The 24511-nt window shown below is 40.7% G+C and overlaps 1 protein-coding gene across 2 annotated transcripts in view; it reads left to right on the plus strand.

Moving 5' to 3' along the window:
- The window catches only part of LOC105453832 (solute carrier family 12 member 4), a 73563-nt gene that overhangs the window by 7076 nt on the left and 41976 nt on the right, over positions 1-24511 (plus strand). For both annotated transcript variants that reach the window (XM_011696052.1, XM_011696054.1), the window contains exon 2: positions 5337-5393. In XM_011696052.1, the coding sequence (XP_011694354.1) occupies positions 5337-5393 (57 nt within the window). The remainder of the gene's footprint in view (positions 1-5336; positions 5394-24511) is intronic.

A 24511-nucleotide genomic window follows, 5' to 3' on the forward strand; every position in this document is an offset into this window, starting at 1 on the left:
TGGTTTGATCTCACAGCCAATTCCACGGCATTATCCCCCGTCCCACGAAATGCGGCGGTCTTTCATTCATGGAACGGATCTTCTCTCGTTTCGATGGAACGCGAGGCACATTTCGACACGAAGAAAATGCCGCGCGCTGCGGGCTGCGGGGCAGCACTGTGAGAAAGAACGAGGACCCCGCATGTCAATTGACATTTATTCCGGGCGATACGTCATATGAATTCCCGTCACAATGCACAATAGGCGAGGCTGGTGAAAGAGAGAGAGAGAGAGAGAGAGAGAGAGAGAGAGAGAGGGGAAGCAAAAGAAAAGAGATAGAAGTCAACAGCATTTATATTCAGCGGTGTTCTAAAAATACAATGTTAACGCATTAAACGCGGCACGAGTTTCGGCACGAACTTCGTAAAAGCTCAATTAAAGACTGTCTCCGTGTAACAATTATTATGCGACAAGTAAATGAAACTGTGAACGAATATGCTCGTTGTCTCGACGTGGTCTCGTTCATTTGGCTCTTTGTCGACATCAACAACGACACCACATGTATCGCTGTGTGTTTAAATATCTTAATTAAAATTAACGTAGAGATGTAGAATTAAAAACAAACTTTAATCGTTTAACTGATAATTGACATTTTATATATTAACATATGCAAACATACAAAAAATAAATAAGAGTTTTATTTATATCGTGGCGTTCGATTCGAGCGTAAAAATAATCGTATTGATACGTAAAAATAAAAATTCCGATTTTCTTATAGCAGCATTCCAATTTTCAACAATTACAATAGGCCTGACTGTGGAATTCAGTCGGGATTAAAGGGTTAAAACGTCGTAATCCTCGCCGCGTCGGGCAGGCGGAATTGAAGGCAAAAATCCAGCCAGCAAATGAATCATTCTGATGTCATGACTGCGGTCGTAATAGTTATAAACCGACGCGAGAGCTTTAACCGGCTCGTCTCGTCCGCGCGTGTGGAAACAATAACGCTGTAATTGGACCAATAATAAAATAATCGTTAGAGACTTGGGAATTGCATGGCATGTCCGCCTCTCTTTTTCTTTCTCTCTACATCGCGTCTTCGTGTGCATTTAAACGTAAAAGATATCCGCCTCATTGGCGTGAAACCATACGTCTTACGTAATCGCGATTTATCGTTGTTAGAAAATTTAGAAATTGAACAGCTGTTTTTTTCACGCAGAGACTATAGTGCTGATAGCATAATTAGCATATGCCACGTGAAAAGGATATTTAAATAGCATTTTTAAGGAATTATAATTTTTTTGTCAATTCTTCATTCATTAAATTTTTTAAAAAGAAAATTTATTACTGTCAGATTTTTATCTTAGAAATTTTAATTTTCTCTGTTTTAATTTTCTAATTATTTTATTATATTAGATCGCGCTATTTGAGAATAATAATTACTAAGTTGGACTTCTTTTTTAATTATATCCTGCATTTGTAACGGAAGGATAATGAAGATGTATGTAATTATTAATTAAAATATATATATCAAGTGTCGATATAGAGTGTTGATATAGTGTTGATTATAGAGAACAACGGTAATATATAAGGATGTAGCTATCGAAGCTCGAAATTCGCTGGCGTACTCGAAACAGTCCTGGTTTTCCGGACTTCCGACAGTCGATACGGCGTCGGCGATTTATCGGGTGCAGAGTGCACTGGTATCGCTGATTCCGATCGAAAGGCCTTGGAAAAGCTAGTCTATTATATACAGAGTGGCCTCTCGTTGCGTATCGAAAAATAGTTTCGCGCACTTTTTCGCTAAAATACAAATTTCAAAGGAGGTCAGAGCACAATTGTACTAGATTGAAAATCAATAGCTTTTGGAGCGGGTAACATACAAGATCCTAGGTTTCTCGGTTATCATTCCGCATATGTAGATTATACATTATATAAAACTTGGATTTGAATTTAGATTATAGATATCCCGCGGTTATGGAAAGTAAAAGAGAGAGAGGCGCTCGGTTCGAATTTTCTTAAGAAAAGAACAGATTCTTATCGAGAAATTTGCCTTCGGCGGTCAATACACAAGCCAATACTTTCAATATGCATTGAATATGCGATAATTGAAACATTTTTAAATGGAACGAATAGATAAGAGGGACGAAGGTCTTCGCGAAAAAGAAGGTGCTGACGTTGCCGTCCGGTTTAAGCTCCACCCCGGTTGGCTCGGGATCGGTCGATGAAACTCTGTGAACCCCACCTTAAACTCTATCTCTCCGATGGAAATGTATTATGCAACGCACGCGTACTCACCACCGGCCTGCTCTTAAGCTCATGCACTTTAATACTTTGTCCTCCTCCGCTGTCCTCGCACGTGATATCATTCCGCGAAACGACACGTAAGTGCCTTTTGACATTAAATATTTTAATCGTAGGCGGCACCGTCCCTCTCTCAGCGTTTACCCCGGACACGATTATGGTCGTCTATATCCGTCCGCTCTGAAAGAACGCACATCCCTCGGCTATATTACGCGGCTATTAACGGGCTGCAGGCGGCAAGAGCTGTGTATTTGTTAACAATTAAACAAAATGTACATCAAGGCGCTTTACGTTTATACGTTTTATTTAGAACAACCAAACAGATTTAAAGGCTGATCTTCTTCGCGTTAAACGCTTACAGCGACGAGAAAGATATAAAATGCATTCTTACAAAGTAAATACCAACGCGTTGCGTGAAATATATATCGGACAGGGAGGAAACTTGCATAAATAGACTTACGATGTACGTATTGCCGCAAGATTTATAAAAATCTTTCAGGCTATAAATGATTACACGCGCGTTTGAAGCTACATTTACCTACAATTTTAAACTGACGCACGCATGAAACGTGATGCGACGTGCTTAAAAAAAAAAGAGTTGATAGGTTCTTATTATTTTCAAAAATAATAACGTGGAGTAGCGCGATTTTCCCGCGAAATCATTCGTTCTCGCAAGTTCTCTCGTTTGAACGTACATATTTTCGCTTCGGCAGTTGCGCAGAAATAATATTTTCTAAAGAAATAATTCCAATGCCTGTGCATCTCCTCGAACGCGCGCGCGATGTGTGGATCCTCGGCCTTGGTGGCCAGCGAGATTACAAGGCGCTTCATTTACGAGGGGGATGCGGGACGCCACCCTCTTCGCGCTCGTGTGCGGATCATTCGTGCCGAGATGCAACCCATCCTGGACATGATTCACCAGGTCCTCTATGATTGTCGAGATTACAGGACGCTGTTGTTTGCCCACGTACTTGTTTGCGTTCGTATTTTACACGTAACACTTTATGTTCATCAAGAAACGTCGGGGTGCACGGAAGCAGCTCGCGCGGATCAAACGCGCGATTTCATTGCGAGAGCGATGCAACTTGTTCTCGCGAGGATCAAGCGAAAGGGATTTTCTCGCGTCGTCGAAAGGGATTTGCAACGCGTCTCTGATTTCATCTGCTCCGCACTGAGAAACGCCGGCAGGATTGCAATAGGCGGCCTCTCACCGCGGTTTATCTTTTGACTGAGAAAGCTTGTAAGAAGATGAATCTCGAATCCCACTCTCTCTTTTTCTCTCTTAAACATTTTTTCACTTGCTGTTGTACGCATAGGTATAATAAATATTTAGTAATTAGTTATCGAGGAAAAAAATTATTTTTGTTATGTCATTCAATTAACGATAGCTAACAGATATCGTAAGGTTAATAGAAGCATTTTCGGCGGTGACAGAGTTTGACGCGGTTCGCAAACTAAATATTTACCGTGTTATACGTGCATTATCGTGTGAGTATATCGTTTAATCATTGCGCTCATCCAATATCCTCTAATTCGTTTCTGCCTACTGAGTCCGTAGCAAAACAAATATTGGCACTGCCGATGCCGGAATAATCCAATTTCAACTTCATCTTCTTCCGTCGAGTGTAAAACATGTTAAGTCGTGTTTACGCGTTGTTAATACATGATTTTTTTTGAGGTTCTAATCTATCTAAGGATCTAAGAGGATCTAACAGAGAAGTGTCTTGTTATAAGAAATTTATATGTGTATTAAATACACAAATGTATCTTAGTGAAACAAAACGATTTAAAATGAATTACATATTTATTAGAAACGATAACCTTAGTATTTCTTTTATATAAAATTATATAAAAGATGGTTTTACATACAGATGCAAAAATTTTCTCTTAGAAAAATACGTGAAGAGACACACAGATGTAGAAATAATTTATTAAATTAAATTTGCGATGCGGGAAAACGTCAACACACGCGTTTTTCTTTGAGTTTAACGTCTGAGATACAAGAAAAACGTCAAAATAAAGTTGCATCCGCTCCATGTTTTCTTAAGAAGTGTCAAGGCGAGCCGAAAGTTGTCATCGACTTGGATATATTTCTCTCAGGCTCTCGTGTTAGTCTTTTATCAGGGGATATAGGAAGACGTATAGGAGAGCACAGATATTTTTAGCGAAAGTATAAGCTAAATTGATGACGCACCTGGTATATAACTTAAATATTAGTTGTATTATCTTATATTTAATAAAAACTAGACGCAAGTAGGAGGAAACTCACAATTAACTTAGGAAGAGGAAACAATTTAAACTTGTAATCGACATCACAATTTAAACAAATGTGTTTCAGTGGAATTATTTAGTTTTTAGTTTATTAAAGTTTTGAATTTTTTGGAAATTAACGGTTGACAGAAGATATTTTTTTTTTTTTTTACATTTTACACCACATCTCTCGCGACGAAATTTATTCATCTTGAGTTGAAGAGGAATTTCATGCTCGGGGTTGTTGGGATACGTCAGACCGTTGACGAGGGAAGCGTTGAATTTATTAATCACATCGTGACTCTTCCGGCATGAAAATTAATGGAGAGCACATTGATTTCTAAGACACGTGTACGAAGATTAAAGTTGGATAGTGTTGTTTACTAGACGCGCGTGGCAAAGAAACTCGATACTATATCACACATCATTGATTTGTAATTATAAGATGCTATATAGTTATTAATAGCAATATGTAATAATTAATAACGAAATGTATATATTTGCTCTGCTGAAGCAGAAAACATTTGGAAATTAAAGGATCGAATTATGTTACTGAATGCTTTTGTCAAAAGCAATATGCTCTCAATAATTAATTTGCGTTATTGTTAACTTTTAAAACGAATAGTAATATGTAATAAATATTGATAACTAATATTGATAACGAATTTAGAGGTTTTCTTTTTTTTGAGAACACACGAGGTATTCAATACTGAATGTTAGTAGTGGTTTTTATTAGAGGCAATGCTTATATTTCACCGTGAGCAATTAATTAACAGCATCGTTTATTTCTTTTTTTCTGTTCGCAGACCAGCAGCTGAATGGTACGCAGTTGGAACATCTGGTAACGATATCTACGAGCGCGTGTAAGTAATCCGCAGCATTTAACAATAATCGCATTAAAGTTTTACGTGCAATAAGCGCGAGGCGGGCGCGAAGAAAAGGCTTCAATTATTCGGATCGTTGAAAGACCGTTGTGAATCGAGTTAAAGTTTCATAAAGGTGAACAAAAATAAGACTCACTTCGTTTTAATTAGAAAACGTATCAATTCGAAATCTAAATTTCAAACGTACATCGACGGAGAACAGATCCGAATATTCGTTGTCTTATTTGTCTTACATTAGTAAGCGAGCTTGATAAGGCAGAAGCAAAGTGACACAATTAGGACAATTAATTCGTTTAAGAGTACATATCAATACACGTCGTATTCTTAACTTTTCTGTCTAGCTTTTTACATAACTGTAACGCAAGTATTTAAACGGTGAATTTAATATTTTAAAATAACTGTGTAGAATGATATAAGCATTTCCAAGATGATGACGCAATAATGATTTAAAAGTGAGGAAAATTTTTCGGTCATTTTGTTGTATTTTTATCATGCAACGGGAAGGGGTATACCTAATTGTTCCCAATATGCTCATTCGCTGTCTCACTTTCCCCTACCCAAGCGAAGCCGTTGAGCCGTCGAGTCGACTTCGAAAAAGATAACGTTGCTAATTCGACACCAGTCGATGTGTCGTTCTCCTCGTTCGCATCGTAAAAAAGAAGAATACGCGCGCTCGGAAAAGCGCGGCTGCGGGACGCGCGAAACGCTTATAACCCGTGCGTGTAATCGGCGCTGCTTCGAACTAGGTCGAGGAGACAGTCCCCGTTTCGCCTCCACACACTCGCGAATTTATTGCTCGCGGCCGAACAACAATCGACGATTCGGGTCAGGACCGGGGGCTCTGTGTGTTGCGCCCACCCGGAAGTCGATTGATGCCGCGCTACGAAAATCGGCGCATAAATATGGGATAGGCGCCGTGACACATTGAGCATAGAATTTGCCAAGGGACAAAAATTCAATACGGTATGCTGAAACGTAGCGGGAAATTTTTTCCCGACATTGACAATTTGTTGAGTTAGAATTTTAATAATTTTATTAAAATAAGTTAAAATTTAAAAAGTACACAATTCGACATTCAATTTGTATTCAAATTGTGCTGTATATACGAATATATATCGATATAATTTTAAAAACTACTTAAATACATAAATGCACACAAATACTAAAATTCAAAAATATACATATATAATTTTATTATTTTTATATATTTTATTGAATTTTGAAATTTTATAAATTACTGTAATGTGAATAAAATACGCGAAATTCAAGAATTTACAATTTAATACTTGCAAATACATCAGTATTGAGTAAACTGTATAACTGGCATCAGTTATAAAGTAAAAAAGAATGAATTACATATAAGGCAAGCTCTCCGCGAACGCACGTTTAAAATGTTAATTATGCGCGAAGAATACAACTATGCGGAAAAATACGAGTGAGCAAGAATGTAAAAAAGAAGAAAAAAGAAGTTATTCGCTCCTATTCGTTTCCGTGCAGGTACGAGTCGCGTAAACTGTTTATAAAAACAGCAATTAAAGCGACAACTTGTCGCTTTAATTACGCATTTGCGAACGTATGGCACGAATGATTACTGCACCTCATAATAGCTGGACAGTCAAGGTTGACGCATAATCCACTGATTATCGCGATCGCGTCTGTCTGGACCGAACAATCGTGAATACTACTGGTTTATTCTACTAAACGAGTGTCGCACAGCACGTATGTTTCAGTTATACAGCTATATCTTCGCGATTTCTTGATGAATATATTATCGCTATAAATTCTGCATGATCGTGCGATACGACTCGTTTCTCATGACAGATGTTGCAAGAAAATATCGTTAAGTGGATTGAATAATTAGGCGTGATGAAAAATTAATCGTATTAATTGAATAGCTTGGCCAACATAGTAAATATGTAAAAAATAATAAGGACATAAGAGGAGTTTTGTTGAGAAACATGCGAAATTACGGAATTGCGTGATAAACGTGAGTAGAAAAAGGGTGAAATTTTGAAATTATTAAAGGGAAAGAAATTATTTTTAAAAAATATGGGAAAACCAGTTAAAATATAATGACATTTATTACACAATATATGTCTAAAACAATTTCCGCGTATTCTATTTCTGCAGCGAATCGAAATTCATGTGTAAAAGACAGCTGTGATCATTCCATGGTAATGACGTATTTTGATAACGTTATATATATTCTTTCGGGCGTGCAAAATGACAAACGTTATTCTGGTCTCTCCAAATCGCACGACTGAATGTATTCCATGAAATTTGACGCAGTTAATTCGATAATAGGCTTACTTCGATAGATAATTCCTAAGTGAAGCCCCCAATGTTTTAGCATTAAGCCATAACAACGCGAATTTGTTGCTGGTTTAGCTGATCGATGGGTCTCTCGATATTGTGCACGCGCATCGTTTCACTGAATGTGACGGTATTGTACATTCGGCAAATTAATTACGATCGTTTCGCTTTCCGAATCGCTCGAAAGATTAAAGGAACACTAATTCGCGCTAAAATTGCCGCGCGGATGATAATGGCGTTGATTTCGACACAATGTGTACCAATTGAAAATTCTGTGTGAGGAGGAAATGATAATTATTTTATAATTAATAGGAGATATAATTATATTTTATAATTAATTACAACTTAATCGCTCTCGCACAAGATCATAACACGATTTCATTACGTGCGATACGCCAATAAATGTTGCAATGTGTACACTGCAAACACGAAATTTTGTCGAATATGCGTACGTATATAATAAAAATAAAAGCTGTCGTTGGATAAATAGACGCGCGCGGTTCTAAAACGCCCGCTTTCTCTACCGTAGAATCACACATGCGGTGATGGTTTGCCATTTTGTCTAGTTTAATATACACCTTGTATATTTGTCCCAGGCAAATTCGTTGAATTACCATTTCAAGTCCGTCGCGACACGCTTCGTCAGACCCTTCCCCCCGTAGAAGCATACATCATCCGATATTTCATCCCCGGCGTCAGACAACCCGTTTCTTTCTCGCCGAACTCGTGACTCTCCTCCGTGACGAAAAAGTCAAACCGGAGGGAGACGTGATTTCGAGAAGAATGATGCGCTTCCACCTCGACGCCGTTGAGAGAATCGCGCTTATATTTTTCGAGAAAACTCACGAGATAAATATCAAGCTGCTGTTCGCATATCGTGTATTTTTCTTCACCAACGCGAGGCAGCGGCTTTTCGATAATGCACGCAAGTGCGTGCGCGTCGCGAGATGATCCTCGAGCTTCCACCGACGTTTAATATCCTGTCGCAAGATGAAATACTTTGATCCTGCGCTTTGTTTCCGCGCGGGAAAATAGATGACACCGGTACAGCATACACGATTTCCTTCTCCGCATCTTCTTTTCCTTGCGCTAACTTTGTTTCTTCTTGTTGCTTTATTGTGCTTCGCGCCACTCTTCAAGTTCCCGTGAAAGGACTCACAGAAAGAAGCTTATTAGTTTTTTAATCCTCTTTGCTCGTTATTAATTATAGCGTGCAAGTCGCGCGTTTCCCTGTGTAAGTAGATGCCGCGCGAATTAATCCAATTAATCAAGACTGTCAGCACCGTCATAGATGCTAATCCCAAACCTGTCAGGGGATTAAAGAAAATCATCTTGAAATTACATAATAATAAAGAGAGATTTTGTGGATCTGCTAAATATAATTGCAGATTAAAATAAAGCGAAAGAATCGAGAAACATGTAGATTCTAGGATTCTAACAAGTCTGTATTAAGTTCTAATAATTTTTTTGTTAATAATTTATATCAGTATAAAAATTTTATCTTATAAATAATTATCAAACCAAAGACATTGAGATTCTTAAAAAGTATACCGAATTCGCGTTGCTAAGTAAATTTCCGTAGTAATCTTTATACAACAAATATAATTGCAGATTAAAATAAGGCGAAAGATTCGGGAAACACGTAGATTCTAAGACTCTAAGTCTGTATTAAATCTTAATAGTTTTCTGTCAATAATTTAGACCAGTAGAAAAATTTTGTCTTATAAATCAAACTAAAGACATTGAGATTCTTAAAAGTTACCAAGTTCGTGTGGCTAAGTAAATTTCCGTAGTAATCTTTATACAACAAAATCTGTAATCTTCTCCATATTGGCACTTTTTGTTATTGCCAGGCTGAAAATGGAACACAGTACGTTCAACACGAAAATAACAAATTGAGACGGATCATCTCTCCTTCATCGATGACTCGTATCCCTTGTGTAACAGCACTTAAAGCGATAACCCATTAGCGACGTTAGGATGGATGGTACGAAAAAGTAAAAGTAATAAAGTGAAAATGTCAAGGCGTGGCGCCTGTTATGTTCGGCATTTTCCACATCTTGCGTGTCTCTCCATTCGAAATATCATGCACGAGGGCGAGCGAGGGGAGAGGAGAGAGATATTTCCAATTATTGTTACTCTTTCGATCACGAAACGGCAGGTATAGGTGTACCTCGTCGCGTCGCCTCGTCCTCGCTCGACGCCAGGCTCGAAGGTAACGGACGCGAAGTTCATTGTCTGCGACCTTATTCGCGTACTACGCCGGGGGTGTAGACGGTCTCTTGCGTTCGGCGAATGTAGGCCTCGGCCGGTTAACTGGATCACGGCACGCAATTTCTATCCTAGACCTTCGTGCGGCCTGACGCGGGACGAAGTCCCACCGCGTTATCGCGTCGAAAATCCGCAAGCGGCTCCGTAAGCCGATCTTGATTTCTGCAAGCGCGATGCAATATTCAGATCCGACGACGGAGCGTTTAATTCCGCGCGACACGTCACGCGAACCTGGGGCGCGATTTATTATCGGACGATTTGTTTGTAGCTTATGATATTTCCGAGAAACCTATTTTCGCGCTTATATTCGTTATTTGTTTCTTTATAATAGAACGATAAATTCTTACCACGACGATGTTTACGTGTAAACGTAACGGTTACGTGCAGCAACTCGCGAGTTTGCGCGTGAAAAAGAAACGACGTGTCTGTACTCTCGTACATCAGGAACTTCCAAACTCCTTTCGTCTAGTTTCGAAAGAACTTAATTGAATTCTATTATAAACTTTTCCCTCACGACCAAATTCAGTCCGCAAGAAGCTCAGGGATTTTTCTATTTTCAAGTTCTTGATTTGAATAAGGAAGTTGTTTCCTTACAGATCAACCCTGTACTCGTGCCCATCGCAGTGACCGCTGGACGCTCGAGAGACTCGAGACTGAATTGTATATAGCGAAACCGCGACGTGGGGACGTCTATAGTATCGCGCGATGCAAATGACGGAGTATAATCGCGCGATCCGATCTCGCCGCCGATCGATTGCGTTCTCCCTTCCGATCGCGCGGGGGGAGAAGGGGGGGGGTCGCGGGAGGGACGTGACGCTGATGGCCGATCGCATCGCGACCATCGTCATCTTCGATCAAGTCAGACCCTGAACTGGAAAACGGAAGGTTCATTGTCTGTGACCTTACTGCACCGCCTAGCTGTGTGTCGCGGCTTTATTCGTAGACGCGAAGAGCTAGGCCTCGATTGTTAACTGGTGGCTGGCATGCGATCCGCCTTTCTTCCCTCGTCGAGAGCCCGCCGAGATTCGAAGGGCGGTCGAGAGCCCCACCGAAAGCCTTGGTCTTGATCGCGTGACGTCTGTACGTCCAGTCCGTTCCTTCGAAATCGAAAAATTACTTCCTCTCGAACTCCACGTCAGCGGCAGCGTGCCGAAAACGTTTGCGAGAATAAATTAATTTCGTATTAGCGCGGGGTTTAACACACACTCGGCCGAAGCTCGTCCCTTGCAAATAATATTAATTAATCAAAATTAATTTCCCCCGCGACGTTAATTATCAATATCTGCCAATATTAATCTACAATCAGATGTTTGTTAATTCCGAGCATAATTTAAACGACCTTCCGTTTCTCCCTCTTGTAACACCTGATATAATATGTGTGAGCGTACGTGATATATCGAAAATTCATGTCCCGTTGCATAAAAGATAACTTCGCGGAATGGAAAGTTTTCGAATGGGCGAAAATGAAGAATTGATGTAAACGAGCGCGGTCGGAAATCACGAGAATAGTTTTCTATTAATCGAATCTTGTGTCGTTAATTTCGAGTTATCAATTCGAGTGTAATTATTCCGCTCTATCAAGCGGTATAACGAAGAATAGCTGCAAATTAAACGAACGTACGAAATTATCGGAAGCTCGAGAGATCCGCGGGGGGGGGGAGGATCCGCGCGGTACAAATTATCAGTCTGCCGATATTAATTTATAACGGTCGTTACTTTCCCATGCTTTATCAATTTATAATCAAATTGGATCGAAATGTCGCTGTTGTTTCCTCTCGCGCCGATAAATATTTCTGTCGCTTATGCATACGTTGCGTCAATTGCGGCTGCAACATTGACATTTTTCGCACGTGTATGGATTCGGATTAATCGATCCTTTCTCATCTGATGAAGTTGAAATGGAAACATTTGAATTTGAACGTCAGTTTGACGCATCTGTGCCCCGAAACGATAAACAGACACAGAAGTGAGATCGTATTGACTCCAAATTGGGTGAACGTGAATATTATACTCTTGCAAATTTCTGCTCGAAAGGGAGAAACACTTCGGTTGTTACTTGCGCTTGTCAAAGCGTCGTCTGGCGCACGAAGTTCGATCACGAAGTGGAATAGGTATATGATTGTGATCAGACGGAGCGAGAAGTCTTGCCCCTGCGGGCGGCCCATTAATGGCGGCGAGTGCAGGTCGCAATCTTCGCGTTGGGATACAGCACGTCGTTAAGTGAAAGGAAACCGAGGTTGCAATCAGCAACGGGGTACGGATGTGCGGTAGCGCGCGATATCCTCCTCCTCCCCCTCCCCGCGCTTCTCTCTTTAAATTAAGAGTCCTAAGGATCGTGGCTTGTGTGCGATATATGCACAACGGGTACATATGTCACATGCCGGGACCGATATATATCCCTCGGTGGGAATGCCGCGCTCGCGCCGAGGTATTGAATTCCACGTGCAAACACCCTTTTCGGGAAACGAATCTGTTCGTTCGTCCGCGCTCCATTAATCTCATCATAGTTTCGTTTGAAATGATATTTTCTCCTGTTAAAGGTAATTATACGACATGCGAAAAGCGTGAATGGAAAGAAAAGCCAAAAGTATGCAGAACTTACAGAAATTTAATACTGGAAGATAGTGATTAATTATTTGTTTTAAGTATTAAAAGCACTAAACAACAATTAACAAGTTACCGATTCAAAATAAGTAATTTTCATTTAATTAAGTTGAATTTCTGTAAGGATGATTTTTATTTTACTGATATCACTTTATTAAAACTTAAAAAAAAATGTATATATGTCTTATTTTATCTTAATATCCTGCAGTCTTTAAAATTGTAAAATGATGGATAAAGTCGTAAATTAATTAACTTTTCGTGGAGAACAAACTATTTATTTTAATTTTTAAGAGAGCACGTCGTCCTCTCTGCGCAAAACTCGCTGATAAATGAATATCCCGCAACGGGATGATCCACGGTATATATATACTTCGCCATAGCGGAGGACGTGAACAAAAAGATAATCGCGGCTGATGAATTGCCGTTGAAACCATTTTTCCCTCGTCGCGGTATCGCTAAAAACGTAGGCTCCCTCCCGGTTTCCGGCCGGTTAACAGGTGAGCCATCCGGATCAGATTCGGGCGAGACGACGATTCGGGTTTGCCTTGCCAAATGGCAGCGGAACGCGTTAACAACCCGCAGGCCGCATCTGGCACGTACATACATACGCGTAGGTAGTCAATATGCCCACAAACACACACGTAAACGTACATGGCATGTGTACATAACATATCTACGGTCAAGAGAGAGAGAGAGAGAGTTCCTAACTCGCCGTTAGCGAGTCGAGCAGTAGGGTGGCGGTGTGGGTGGCGGTTAGGTTGTGAGTGGATGGGTCGGTCGCTGGCGGGTGGGTAGCCTACCTCTAGTCGGGTAGTAGTAGGTGCGCACCCTACGCGGCTACCAGGTGAGTGGGGCAGAGGCCAACCCCCGAGACACCCGACGCGAAACGCGAAAAACCACTTGTGCGTGTGTCGATCCTAGCCGTCGCGTCGTCTCTCCCGTCGGTTCCGATAGTTTATCTTCGATCCTCATTGTCGTCACGACACCGCGCGATACTCCTTACGGGAGAGAGAGGTAACACCACTCTCCGTTTCTCTCCGTGCCGTGTACACTGTCTCTCTCTCTCTCTCTCTCTCTTTCTCTCTGTCCCCCCTCTCTCTCTCTTTCTATTTCCATCTTTCTCGCCGGGTCGCCCGGAACGGTCTCTCGCAGTGTCCCGCCCGAGGGCGACATTCCAGATCGATCGTAAGTGATCTACGTTGGTTGTGGTCGGACATAGATCGTCGTATAGAGTGTAAAGCGTCGACGACGGCGAGGAAAGAAGGGTGCGTTCGTTTGTTCGTTCGAGCTGACGGCGACTACTCAAAATAGTCGGGTACTAATGTTCGTTTTTTCCTGATCCGCGATACACAGGTGATTCTTCCTTGATTCTATTTTCTGAAAAAAAAAAAAATTTGGAGATCCTGGTAAACGGAGGAATGTTCCGGGTGAGTCGAATATCCTATGAGGAAAGAAATGTAAACTGAAATGTAAACTAATGTAAATGTCGAGGAAATAGCTTGTAATAAACTTAAAACAATTTCTTATAGACTAGAGAGTATATTAATTCATGATGTATAAATATGTATTATGTATAAATTTTGTTATACGTTCCTGCGAAAACAGAGAGAAGAAAAATGGCCAGCAAAATCTCTAAATGAATTTACTTGCATATATAACATGAAAAGCATAAAAAAGCATCAATAGAATGAAAAAATACGAGAATAAACAATGAAAAATGTGAGATGAAAAAATTGAAGAAAAAAATAGAAAATACGAGAGTATGAAAAATATTCTGGCGTTTATTTCATTTTTTACTTTTAACGTATATTTGAAGGAAGGCATAGAAAGTGCACTCGCACACGTAATGTTCTATGTGTATGTGTGTGTGTAATATTCATATTATTAATCAATTTCCGCATCATTGTTAATTGCTTTCGCAGAGCGATAATTATTTAAAATAGACGAATTCTAACTTGATGCCTTTTTACGACAATTTTCTTTCCCATCAGGATTATCGACACATCCTCATGAATCTCATGATAGACTTTAATATCGAGTGTATTATAATATCACTTTTTATACATCAAAATCTAATATAGTGATTTCAATTTAAGGCAGGTCAATTTTTTTCGCGCAATCATAGTCGTGAAATTTCTTGAATGATACAACGTCGACAAACATGGCATGACGATCCTCGTAACCATTTTAACTTTTAGCTCGAAAAATATTCTAAAAAAGATCTAAGTAATATTCCCGGTTATTACTGAAAAATTCACGTGATGAAAAAATCTTGAAAATTTCACTCGTTCTTGGATATTTTTGCAAGAGCAACTATTTGAATTGAAACGCGGTCCAGGTAGATTGTCAAACCGATCCTTGGAAGATCACGTGACGTCGATAGCAGAAAAGGCAGCGGCTTCATCGATCCATTCGCATTCTGAGCCTATCCGGGTGTAACTAGGCCGCCTTTCCAGGATCCTCGATGGACGATCCTCTGCTGTAGATCTTGAAGAGCAATTTTGAGAGTTGTCTCGAATGTATTGCCTGATGAGCCCGAGAACTTCTTTAAGAGATAGATCGTTTGTTCGTGGCAGGAAGACGATCTAAGAATCTAACGCGATAGTTTTTAGTAAAGAACGCAAAAAAATTGTCAATTTTTTAAATTAAAAAAGTTTCACTATTTAAGCTATTAATTAACTATTGGGTAAAGATAACATTATTTAAGAACGCAACATGAGAGACAATTTTAGGACAGGATAAAAAGCATTCCCAGAACATTTATAATTAATGTCATGCTAAAAATGGAAAAAATGCTCCGGCAAGGTATGACGCGGATTACGCTAATCTTATTTTATGTAGTCGCGAGGGAATTATACGCGGAAAGTGATGCGGTATTATATTAATAAATAAAAACAATTGTCTTTATATACGTTCGGAATAATAATATTATTAAAGTTTTAAAATGAATTATCTTTTTGATAAAAATAGCACGATGATCATAAAGAATGAAGTTTATTTATAAGTAAAAATACAAGATTAGAGATAGATGGACATAAATGGGATGTGATATAGGATTGATGAAACATTAACACTTTGAAAAGAGAATATTCGGAGAAGATAAATGGAGAAATGAATTTTTAAATAGGAACAATGCCGGCAAAAAGGTAGGCAAGGAAGGCGATATACGAAAATATAATGTACATTAGGGCTTGCCAAATCAACTCTTTCATCGCGCAAATGGTTGATATTTGAATCGACGCGAGCCGAGATCGATGACACCTATACGAAAATAGAAGGAATGCGCATTAGCTCACGTTTTGTTCGGTTAATTAATCACGAATCGCGGTAGCTCGTTTCTATCGTGGCGATTCACTTTCAACACAGTTGTAACGCTCGTAACGAATGTAGCACAAACGCGACGTACTGGAGCGACTTGTTGCATGTGCGAACGGTATTAATTTATTAATTTTCCACGAATTCCACCGTCGTGCCTTCGTTTCTTCATGCGGAGCGTTGCACTCGTTATCACATCGCTCGTATTTTCGCTACTCGATGTCACCGCTAAAGATACTACTTCTCCATTGCACTGCAGTTTATTCTTACCCGTTTATTACCATTCATTTTTCCTCTCATTGTTCCTCACCGGCATTGCATTTGTATTGTGATATCTCTATCGACTAACGCCTGTGCAAGTTGCCGTCGCAAAATGTTACTTTCACGTTTATGTTAATGGAACCGTGCAATATTTCTGCAAACAACGATGAGACACGTTTCCCCGAGGATCATAATTCACACCGTGTGACGGCAAAACGGTCCTGCTTTCGGTCTTTTCGAACTCACGGATCGTTTTATCCACCATTTATCATCCGAGAGGGAGGTACGGTCGCTGTCAATTTTCAGTACCGACCACGAGACTTTTTCGATTCGTACAACGTCGTAGCGCGGCAACGTTTTTCCCATCGACCTCGTTCGATCGAAAATCGAGAAGAAGAGAGAGAGAGAGAGAGAGAGAGAGAGAGAGAGAGAGAAGTCTCGCGCACATGTGAAAGATCGTTTGTTATACGTTGATGCGCAGTGTCACATGCGGGATCGATGTACCGCGTAAACGAACGAAACGTTAACGTTCAGCGCGGAATCGAAATAAAACCGTTCCGACATTGACTTTATCTATCGCGATTCACCCGCGCGATTTGTATCGCGTGCAGCGGTTTTGTAATGCACCTTTCGTAGCGCAATTATGCGTGCGACATTGTAAATCTCGCGACGTGAGAGAGTGCCGATGTGCGTGCTGTCACGTGTACAAATGAATTGATCCGTGAAAATCGCGTGAACGTGACGGGACGGGGTGCATCTCGATTAAAGTCTCAAGAAAATTTTGTCGTTCGTGACGCGGGACGCGTAAGAGGGGAATGAGGTGTCACCTCAATTACGGGGGAGAGGGGGTGAAGGGAGTTAAGGGCCCGTGAAAGTACTCGAGAAATGAAGTTTAACGTTCGATGACACGCGATACTTCACGGTTTTGTATATCTCCTCATCGCGAGTTTCAGTCGTCGCTAATTCAATCAGACGGCTTTCTTGCACTTCCAAGTCGAAAGTCACGACGGTAACGGTGTTTACGTGTACACTTGTTGTCCGTACGTGTCTGAGTACAGGTTTACGTGACGATGTGGCGCGTGATACATGCTGGCATGAGCGTTACGTTTTATCGACCGCTGACGTGTAATAGAAATAGCGGAGCCCCGTGCGTTAACTCTTTTTTTTTTCTCTCCCTCCCTCCCTCGTAACGTTGCCACCGCTCGCTACGAGTGCAACGTAAACCGGCATCACGCTCTTCTAATCAAGCAGATAAAACGGTAAAAGATAAAAATTGAACGAATGAATGGCGACACGACCGTAACCGTGTCACGCGTGTACCTCGCTTTTATTTTAAGCGGGTAATTTTGTTAGTTTTTTTTTCTTCGCTATTTTGTTTAGCTGCCGTCATTTATTTCCGCATTTTTGTCTAGTCTATCTTTCACTTTTCTCATCCCGTCGAGTGAAATTCTCTTTATTTACCTGCACCTTAATTTGTCCCCTTGATTTGATTTTTAGCGGTTAATTTTATTAGCTTTTTCCGCTACTTTATTTAGTCATCATTTATTTCCGCAATTTTCACCTAGTCTATCTTTTTTAGTTACGTTCTTCATCCCGCCGAGAGAGATTCTTTATTTTCTCACATTAATTATCGCTTCGATTTGATTTTTCTGACTTTGTGATTATTTATTAACGTCGCAAAAAGCTGATTCCCGTTGGGGGTCATGAGCGCTTGGTCGTGAAGCATTAGCGAATTGAAAGCCAATTTAGTAACAATCGATCGAAATCTTATTTACGTTTTCAGGCGATATTCTATAACAAACCACGACGTCCGTGATCTTCCAATATATTTTCGATTACATGCAAGTCTGAGCATTTGAATAGTTAATTTGGCTTTTTCATTGCGCGCATTTATAGGCATTATGAAAAATATATTAAGTTTATCTATAAATTTATAGCATTACATTTTGCCGTATAATTATAATATTATACATTTCTTAAAGAAGATGTATAAACATAATTTAGTAAGTCATGCAATGTTAACAAAATATCTTCATTGCACACTTTGATTTGTGAAAAGAGAGACATTGTAACGAAGAGAAATTGCAAGTTTTTCAAGAAAATGACAAATAAGTGTGTCTCTTATAATTATAAAATATTCACATGTAACAATTACAGATTTTAGTTCTCAGAATTTCCGCAAAGATTCATTGGGGATCTCTGGATTCGTCGTATCTATCTGACTACTATCGACGGCACTTTCTACTAGAACGTAGCTTCTACAGTCACTTAAGTGCTTCCAGAGATTAACCGTGCGTTCAATCTGATCCGAGCGAATTTTTCGCGGATCTCTGAGAGACCGAAAAGATTCTCCGCTGCGAGATTACCGACAACACCGCCGGCGGCGGGGAAAAGAGCGAGTCCTATTCTTCGACCGAGATTCCCCTGACTTTTTCCACCCTTTTTTCGCGCGCGAAATCCGCGCCGGCACGAAAATAGAAACTGTCATTCGATAAATCGATCCCGCGCACCGCGCCGAGACTTGAGGAGAGACTGTGGATGTCATTGCTGATATAGCATTGCCGGGCTCTCGCGTTTGTGCGTGTGTATACGTGTGCGAAGGTACAATCTACGTGCAGCTGCAGCAGACATCATGAGTGCTTCCGGCGCGATTCCCCTGATCCTGGCGAAGAAGGAGCAGATCGTCGAAGGCAAGTAACTGCGCTCGTTTTTTCCCCCATCCCCCCTTTATCTCGGTAAAGTCATTAACCCTCTAGGGAGGGAAGGCTAATGGCGGAATCTCTCGATCGATCGAACTCTCGACGAAACCAATTTCCCCCGAAATTGTCTTATACCACGGATTATATCGATAGTTCGAGTATTAATTTATTATGTGTGAGCAATAATGGAGGTCGGTAAATTATTTACGCGCCAGATTTGGAGGACGTGTACGTGTATCGGTGCATAATTTATTGGCTTTAATGATCATTTATTTATTAACATCAATTTCAGCCTGCCGTCCGTCGTAATAAGTACGGACGGTAATACCGAAAGTTCACTAATTTGTTATAATAAGCGAACGCGATAATCGGCGATATGATATTAATAAATGTTGACGCACGTTCGAAAGGGGCATTTACGTGTCGATGTTGTAATTTTTTCTTTTCTATTTTCTTCCTTTTTTTTTATGCAGTTTACTGGTCGGTGATGCGCGATAATAGCGTAATCCTGGAGCTAACGATTAGATAATTCCACGAGAGCGCGGGTTATTATTACGCTCATTATATTTAACGTATAATGCAAATTCCGCATAATACAGTGTGAAATACGCCGTAATAGACGCGTGACCCTTAAGTGGAAAATAGACGTTCCTTAAATAGGTTCAACACTGGATATAAGTCTCCTTGCAAATGATACCCGTGAATTGTTTGTGGAAATGATCGATGCGCCGCGGCTGATACGTTAACCGCTTGCTTAAAATATATATTGCAGAAAGAGGGGCGGCTGAATCAATTAAGCACGAAGAAATTGCATGCTCGGAAAACATCAATCTAAATTGCATAGCGCTTTTCGGAGAGATCTCTCTCTCCTCCGTAATAATTCCTCTTCTATAATAATAATTTCTCCCGCGGAGTAATCCTTAACCGCGAGAAGAGCGAAAATGATTAATCGTACCTCAAACTAGAAAATATTTCAGGCTCGGGATAAGAAAAGAGAAAGTCCCGAGGAAGATCTTGCCCGCGCGAAATTGCGCGATCTCGGGATTACGGTAGAATCTCGTAAATTGACAAAGATCGAACGGTGGCGGCGCGCGCGACACACCGGAGGAATCTCTTAATTGCGTAACGCGTTGATCGATGCGCGCGCGACCAGCGATTAAATCGATCTACGATGTCGTCGGTGGCGCGTGAAAACGAGACGTCGCGTCGCTCGCAATCAGCTCGCTATTAATTGAATCACTCCCTCCCCCTCCCCACTCTTCCCGAATGATGCGTTTTTCTTTACCACTATTACTTTTCGCTCCGGCTCCGAACGCGAATTTGGCACGTGCCAAAGTTTCGTTTCGCGTCATTCGCCTCTTTATTGCACACCTGCAACGGAAAATCCCCGCTCGCGCGCCCCCGCGATGATTGCGGCTATTCTTGCCCGCTTGAATTTCTCTTGGCTTAGGTATGGCGCGCGTGATTGCGCGGGAGAGGCGATAAATATCAACGATCGGGACGGATAAGCGGACTAATGAAGGAAGGAAATACCATACTGTTTCCTCGGTGAAATCGTACGTTGAAAATAATAATAACCCCGCCTCTCTCTCTCTCTCTCTCTCTCTCTCTCTCTCTCGATAATACCACACTTGAACGCTGATTTATTTAACTGTCGATCTATTTAATATCCAATATGCGAGCGGAGACTCCACGTGGAAAGATTTAAATGTCCTTTATAATTTTAACCCGACGACTAAATGCAGTGAGTATTCAGTTCCAGTGGCAACCTTACCATTATATCAAATTTCGCAATTACGGATTCTGAGAAATAGATTTCGTTTGTAGGTAATTTCGTTTTAAAATAGCCTAATTGTGAATTTGGTTGAAATCCAAGATCCAAGAAGTATGAATTTTCGTGGTCATTTCGCTGCAAGGATAGAAAAGTAACACGAGTCAAATTTATCATTAACATTTTCGAGGTAATTTATTCTAAAGACTGGAGTTTTCTTTCATTACCTCAAAAAATGCTAATTTTTTACTTGTCACTTTTCTATCAACGCAGCGACTTTATAATGCGCTAATTTTGATTAAATTTGTATGCCTGATGCGATAATACATCAATAACGGTTTACTTGCGCATACAATAAATTAATCCAGCACACATCAATTTGTGTTTTAAAGTGCTAAGTTCAAGGATCGACGGCGGATCCACGTTCCGCGATAAGTTTCTCTTATCGCCGGTGCAGTGTAAAGCTTTACTACCTTACGTTCTCTTCGCGTTCGAGTCGGTGTCGGCGCTGTACGTGCAATATACTATGTAAATGCGGGCCGCTGGGAACAATGGCGTAGAATCTCTGCGGGATTAGCCCTATCTCGAAGTAGCTCTGCTACGTCCGATCTCTCGTGCGGAATGAGAGCACTGAATGCCTCGCCTGAACCCGTTTGAATTTTCAATTGACCCCGACTGTTAATCTCGATTAATCCCTTGGACCCTTTAGTAAGAAAGTCTCGGTAGCACGGCAAAAATTGCGAGCAGATGTACGGAAAACCGTTGGCACGTATTGAGATCCGTATAACAAGTGGTACGACCCACTTCTGGCCGGATCAAATTTTAACGATGGATCGATTCTCCTATACAAATTTGTGATCGATTCTTCTTTCGCGCAACTTTGACGGCATATTATCCTGGCTGTTATCCAGTTTTTACTAAATTATTTTTTTTTATTTTCTATCGATCTGTAAAACGACGATAAATCTTTAAATTACTTGATATATTATTCAACTTTGTTTGACGTAAATCAAATCTCGTGTTCAAATGGATAATCGCTTGTCTAACGTTATCTAAGCTTTGACAGAGTATATAGTTTTCTAAGCACTCTGATTCGGTATACGTTACATATTTAATAAACTTTCCTCTTTCCTCTTTTTGTTATTCTTATTTCCCTATTCGTATACTTAAAATGTTCTTTAAAAGATGTTTGTGACTTTGAAAAAATGTATATAAATTATATTAATCGAAATTAAAATGTATTATATGTATATAAATGCATTTCTCTCTGTACATTAATTTTTAAATGATTTAAATTATAATTTTTTACATTTTGGTAAAACACAGTAATTTTTGAAAATTTTTCCTGATCAATCTATGCTTGAAACACGGTTAGGAAAGTGAATTTAAATTTGCAGCTATTTGATAGAACGAGCAATAAAATGTTGCTGAACGGCACATCAATATTTCAACAAAGTAACGTGCGTAGACGCGCAGAATCGATCGAGCTTGGCTGTAAACGTGTCTTATCCTATTCCCGATTCTCACAGTCGGCTTCGCCTCGCGACTACACCACTTGCGATCCGACGTAGGCGCGACAATAGATGTTAAACGGCACGACAGTTAATCTCTAAGACGCGTTTGCCACACAATAGTCGCTGTCGCGATGTGTAAACGTTGCGATGTATAAACGGCTCTCGTTGTAATTTTAATCGCGAATTACTGGAAATTATTCGAAAAAGATTAGGCCTTTATTATAAATTTGCGTCACCAGTAGCTCGATCCGTCAGCGGAATTTCTCTTTTTAATCGATCGTTTCAGAATTAAAGACATATGACTGCGATAAATTAAATTTATGATTACTTTTTTCACGATTGCATTTCGAAAAAGAACGACTGAACAAGAGGAATGGGAAAGGAGAGGAGAAGAACTCTCTGGTAGTCTGGCAGCGACGTTGCATTACGGACCACCAAGAGCGCTTCGCTCTCCTTCTGCCAAGGTTTTCTAAATTCAGCATTTTCCCGAAAGACGCGCGCGAGAGAAAAGACTGCAGTTCCTCGTATTTTCCGCCAGCAGCAACGAAACTTTCGAGCTGCCGCGTTATGCAACGCGGTGAAGATGATTCATTGCATGTCGCTGAAGAAGTTCTGACAGCTCGCACAAACCGCGCGATCGCGGAAATTCGACAGTCAAAGATCAGCTGTCGCTGATGTAAGCGACGTTTTCTCGCGGAATGCGGTCGTACAAGCGTCTCGCTTCTTTTATTTTCTTCTTCGCGCCGTAAATACCAATGAATAAAAATGAGCGTGAGAAGGCGGGAAAAACGAGTGTACAAAGGCGTTTGGAAGATGTTGAAACGGACGCGGGATGCGGGCATTAATAAAGGTTGAATCTAGACAAATGATATTGCATTATTTTACACATGCTATACTGGAGCACATAAATCACTCTGCGCTATTCTTTTCGGTCGACGGCAAAGAGCGCAGGAAATAATGATGTAATAGAACCGTGACCGGTGATGAAATTGTTGGACGCTCCTCTTGGAACGTTTTTGAATTTCACGTCATTCTCGCGAGTGCGAGAATAAACGTATTTCCGTACAGCGACGTTTCCTTCTCGCCCGGGTGAAAATGATGACGGCAATATACGGCGAAATATATTTCTATAAAGCGACGACGCGAGAGCGAGTTCCGGCGCTCTTTTTCGATCGCTCTTTACCATCGCGATGGTAATGCTCGACGAATTGCGTCGGCAATTAGCGGTGCCATTTCGAGGCGTTCAATCGTTAAACGGATCGCGGCATTCCGCGCGCATCCCTGGAACGAGAGAGGAACGAGTCCTCAAATGTCCTCGTTACAACTCGATTTTCTCATCGTCGCGCTCTATATAACTCCCCGCTTGAAGATCAGCTTAATCGGAGCATTCGTGAAAATCACGATTTTGCCGAACATTAATATCTCCGAGCGAGATCCCCTCGAGTTCTTTTTAGGATCGAGGCGCAGGATACACGTGATCGCATTTTGACGATTTAGGAAAAAAAAAACAAAAGTGGAACGTCGAAAACGAGATGAAAACGTTAACGAGCGGGTAAAGGTTTTCTCGAGATCTCGGCCTCGTTATATCTACCGTGCAGCTTCACGCGAGGCTCATTCGTAGAACGGAAGAAATAACTTGGCGCGTCGTTAAGAAAAAAAAAAACGAAGCTAAGGGCCCGGTAACATATAGCTTCATTTATGATTCTTATTTGATAAGATATAAGCATGTCAAGGAGAAAATGAAAATTTTATCTTGCCAATTCTATCAGAGAACTACAGTAATGGTATTCTGACGAGGCGATTTAAAGAGAGTAAAAAAAACCTTTCTATAAATTGCCTGAAAAAGTTTATATAAATATCAAAATACATAGTTTTAAATATGAAAGGCACTTTCTCCTTTTTTTTTGTGACTTTCGATTGACAGCAGTCGGATGTTAAAAAATCCGCGGACTCACACACGGCGATTTATCCGCGGATTTAAAATCCGTGACAACTGTCTCTGTTGGGTGGAAGATACGTCACCGGGAAAAGCGACAGCGGAAAATTAATGGATATCCATCCTGATATACCTGCAGGACGTTAGCTGGATGGGTTCGCGCGGATGTGTGCACGTTACACGGAAGGAAAACGAGAAGAGAAAGAGACGGGCGAATGGGCGAAAGAGTGTATCGCGGGGGTAATTCATGCCTTCGCCGTCGTGGCACAAGGTCGAGGAAAATCGATAGAGCGCAGACAACTCGGTAACGATGCCGCGGAATGATAGCGACCGTGGCACGGTCGGCGGTGACATTCTTATTGCATATCGCTTATCGCGCCGCGCGGCATTAAACAGCCAATGATAAAGAGCGC

Source organism: Wasmannia auropunctata, unplaced genomic scaffold, assembly GCF_000956235.1.
Source record: "Wasmannia auropunctata unplaced genomic scaffold, wasmannia.A_1.0 LD335994.1, whole genome shotgun sequence".
NCBI lineage: Eukaryota > Metazoa > Arthropoda > Insecta > Hymenoptera > Formicidae > Wasmannia > Wasmannia auropunctata.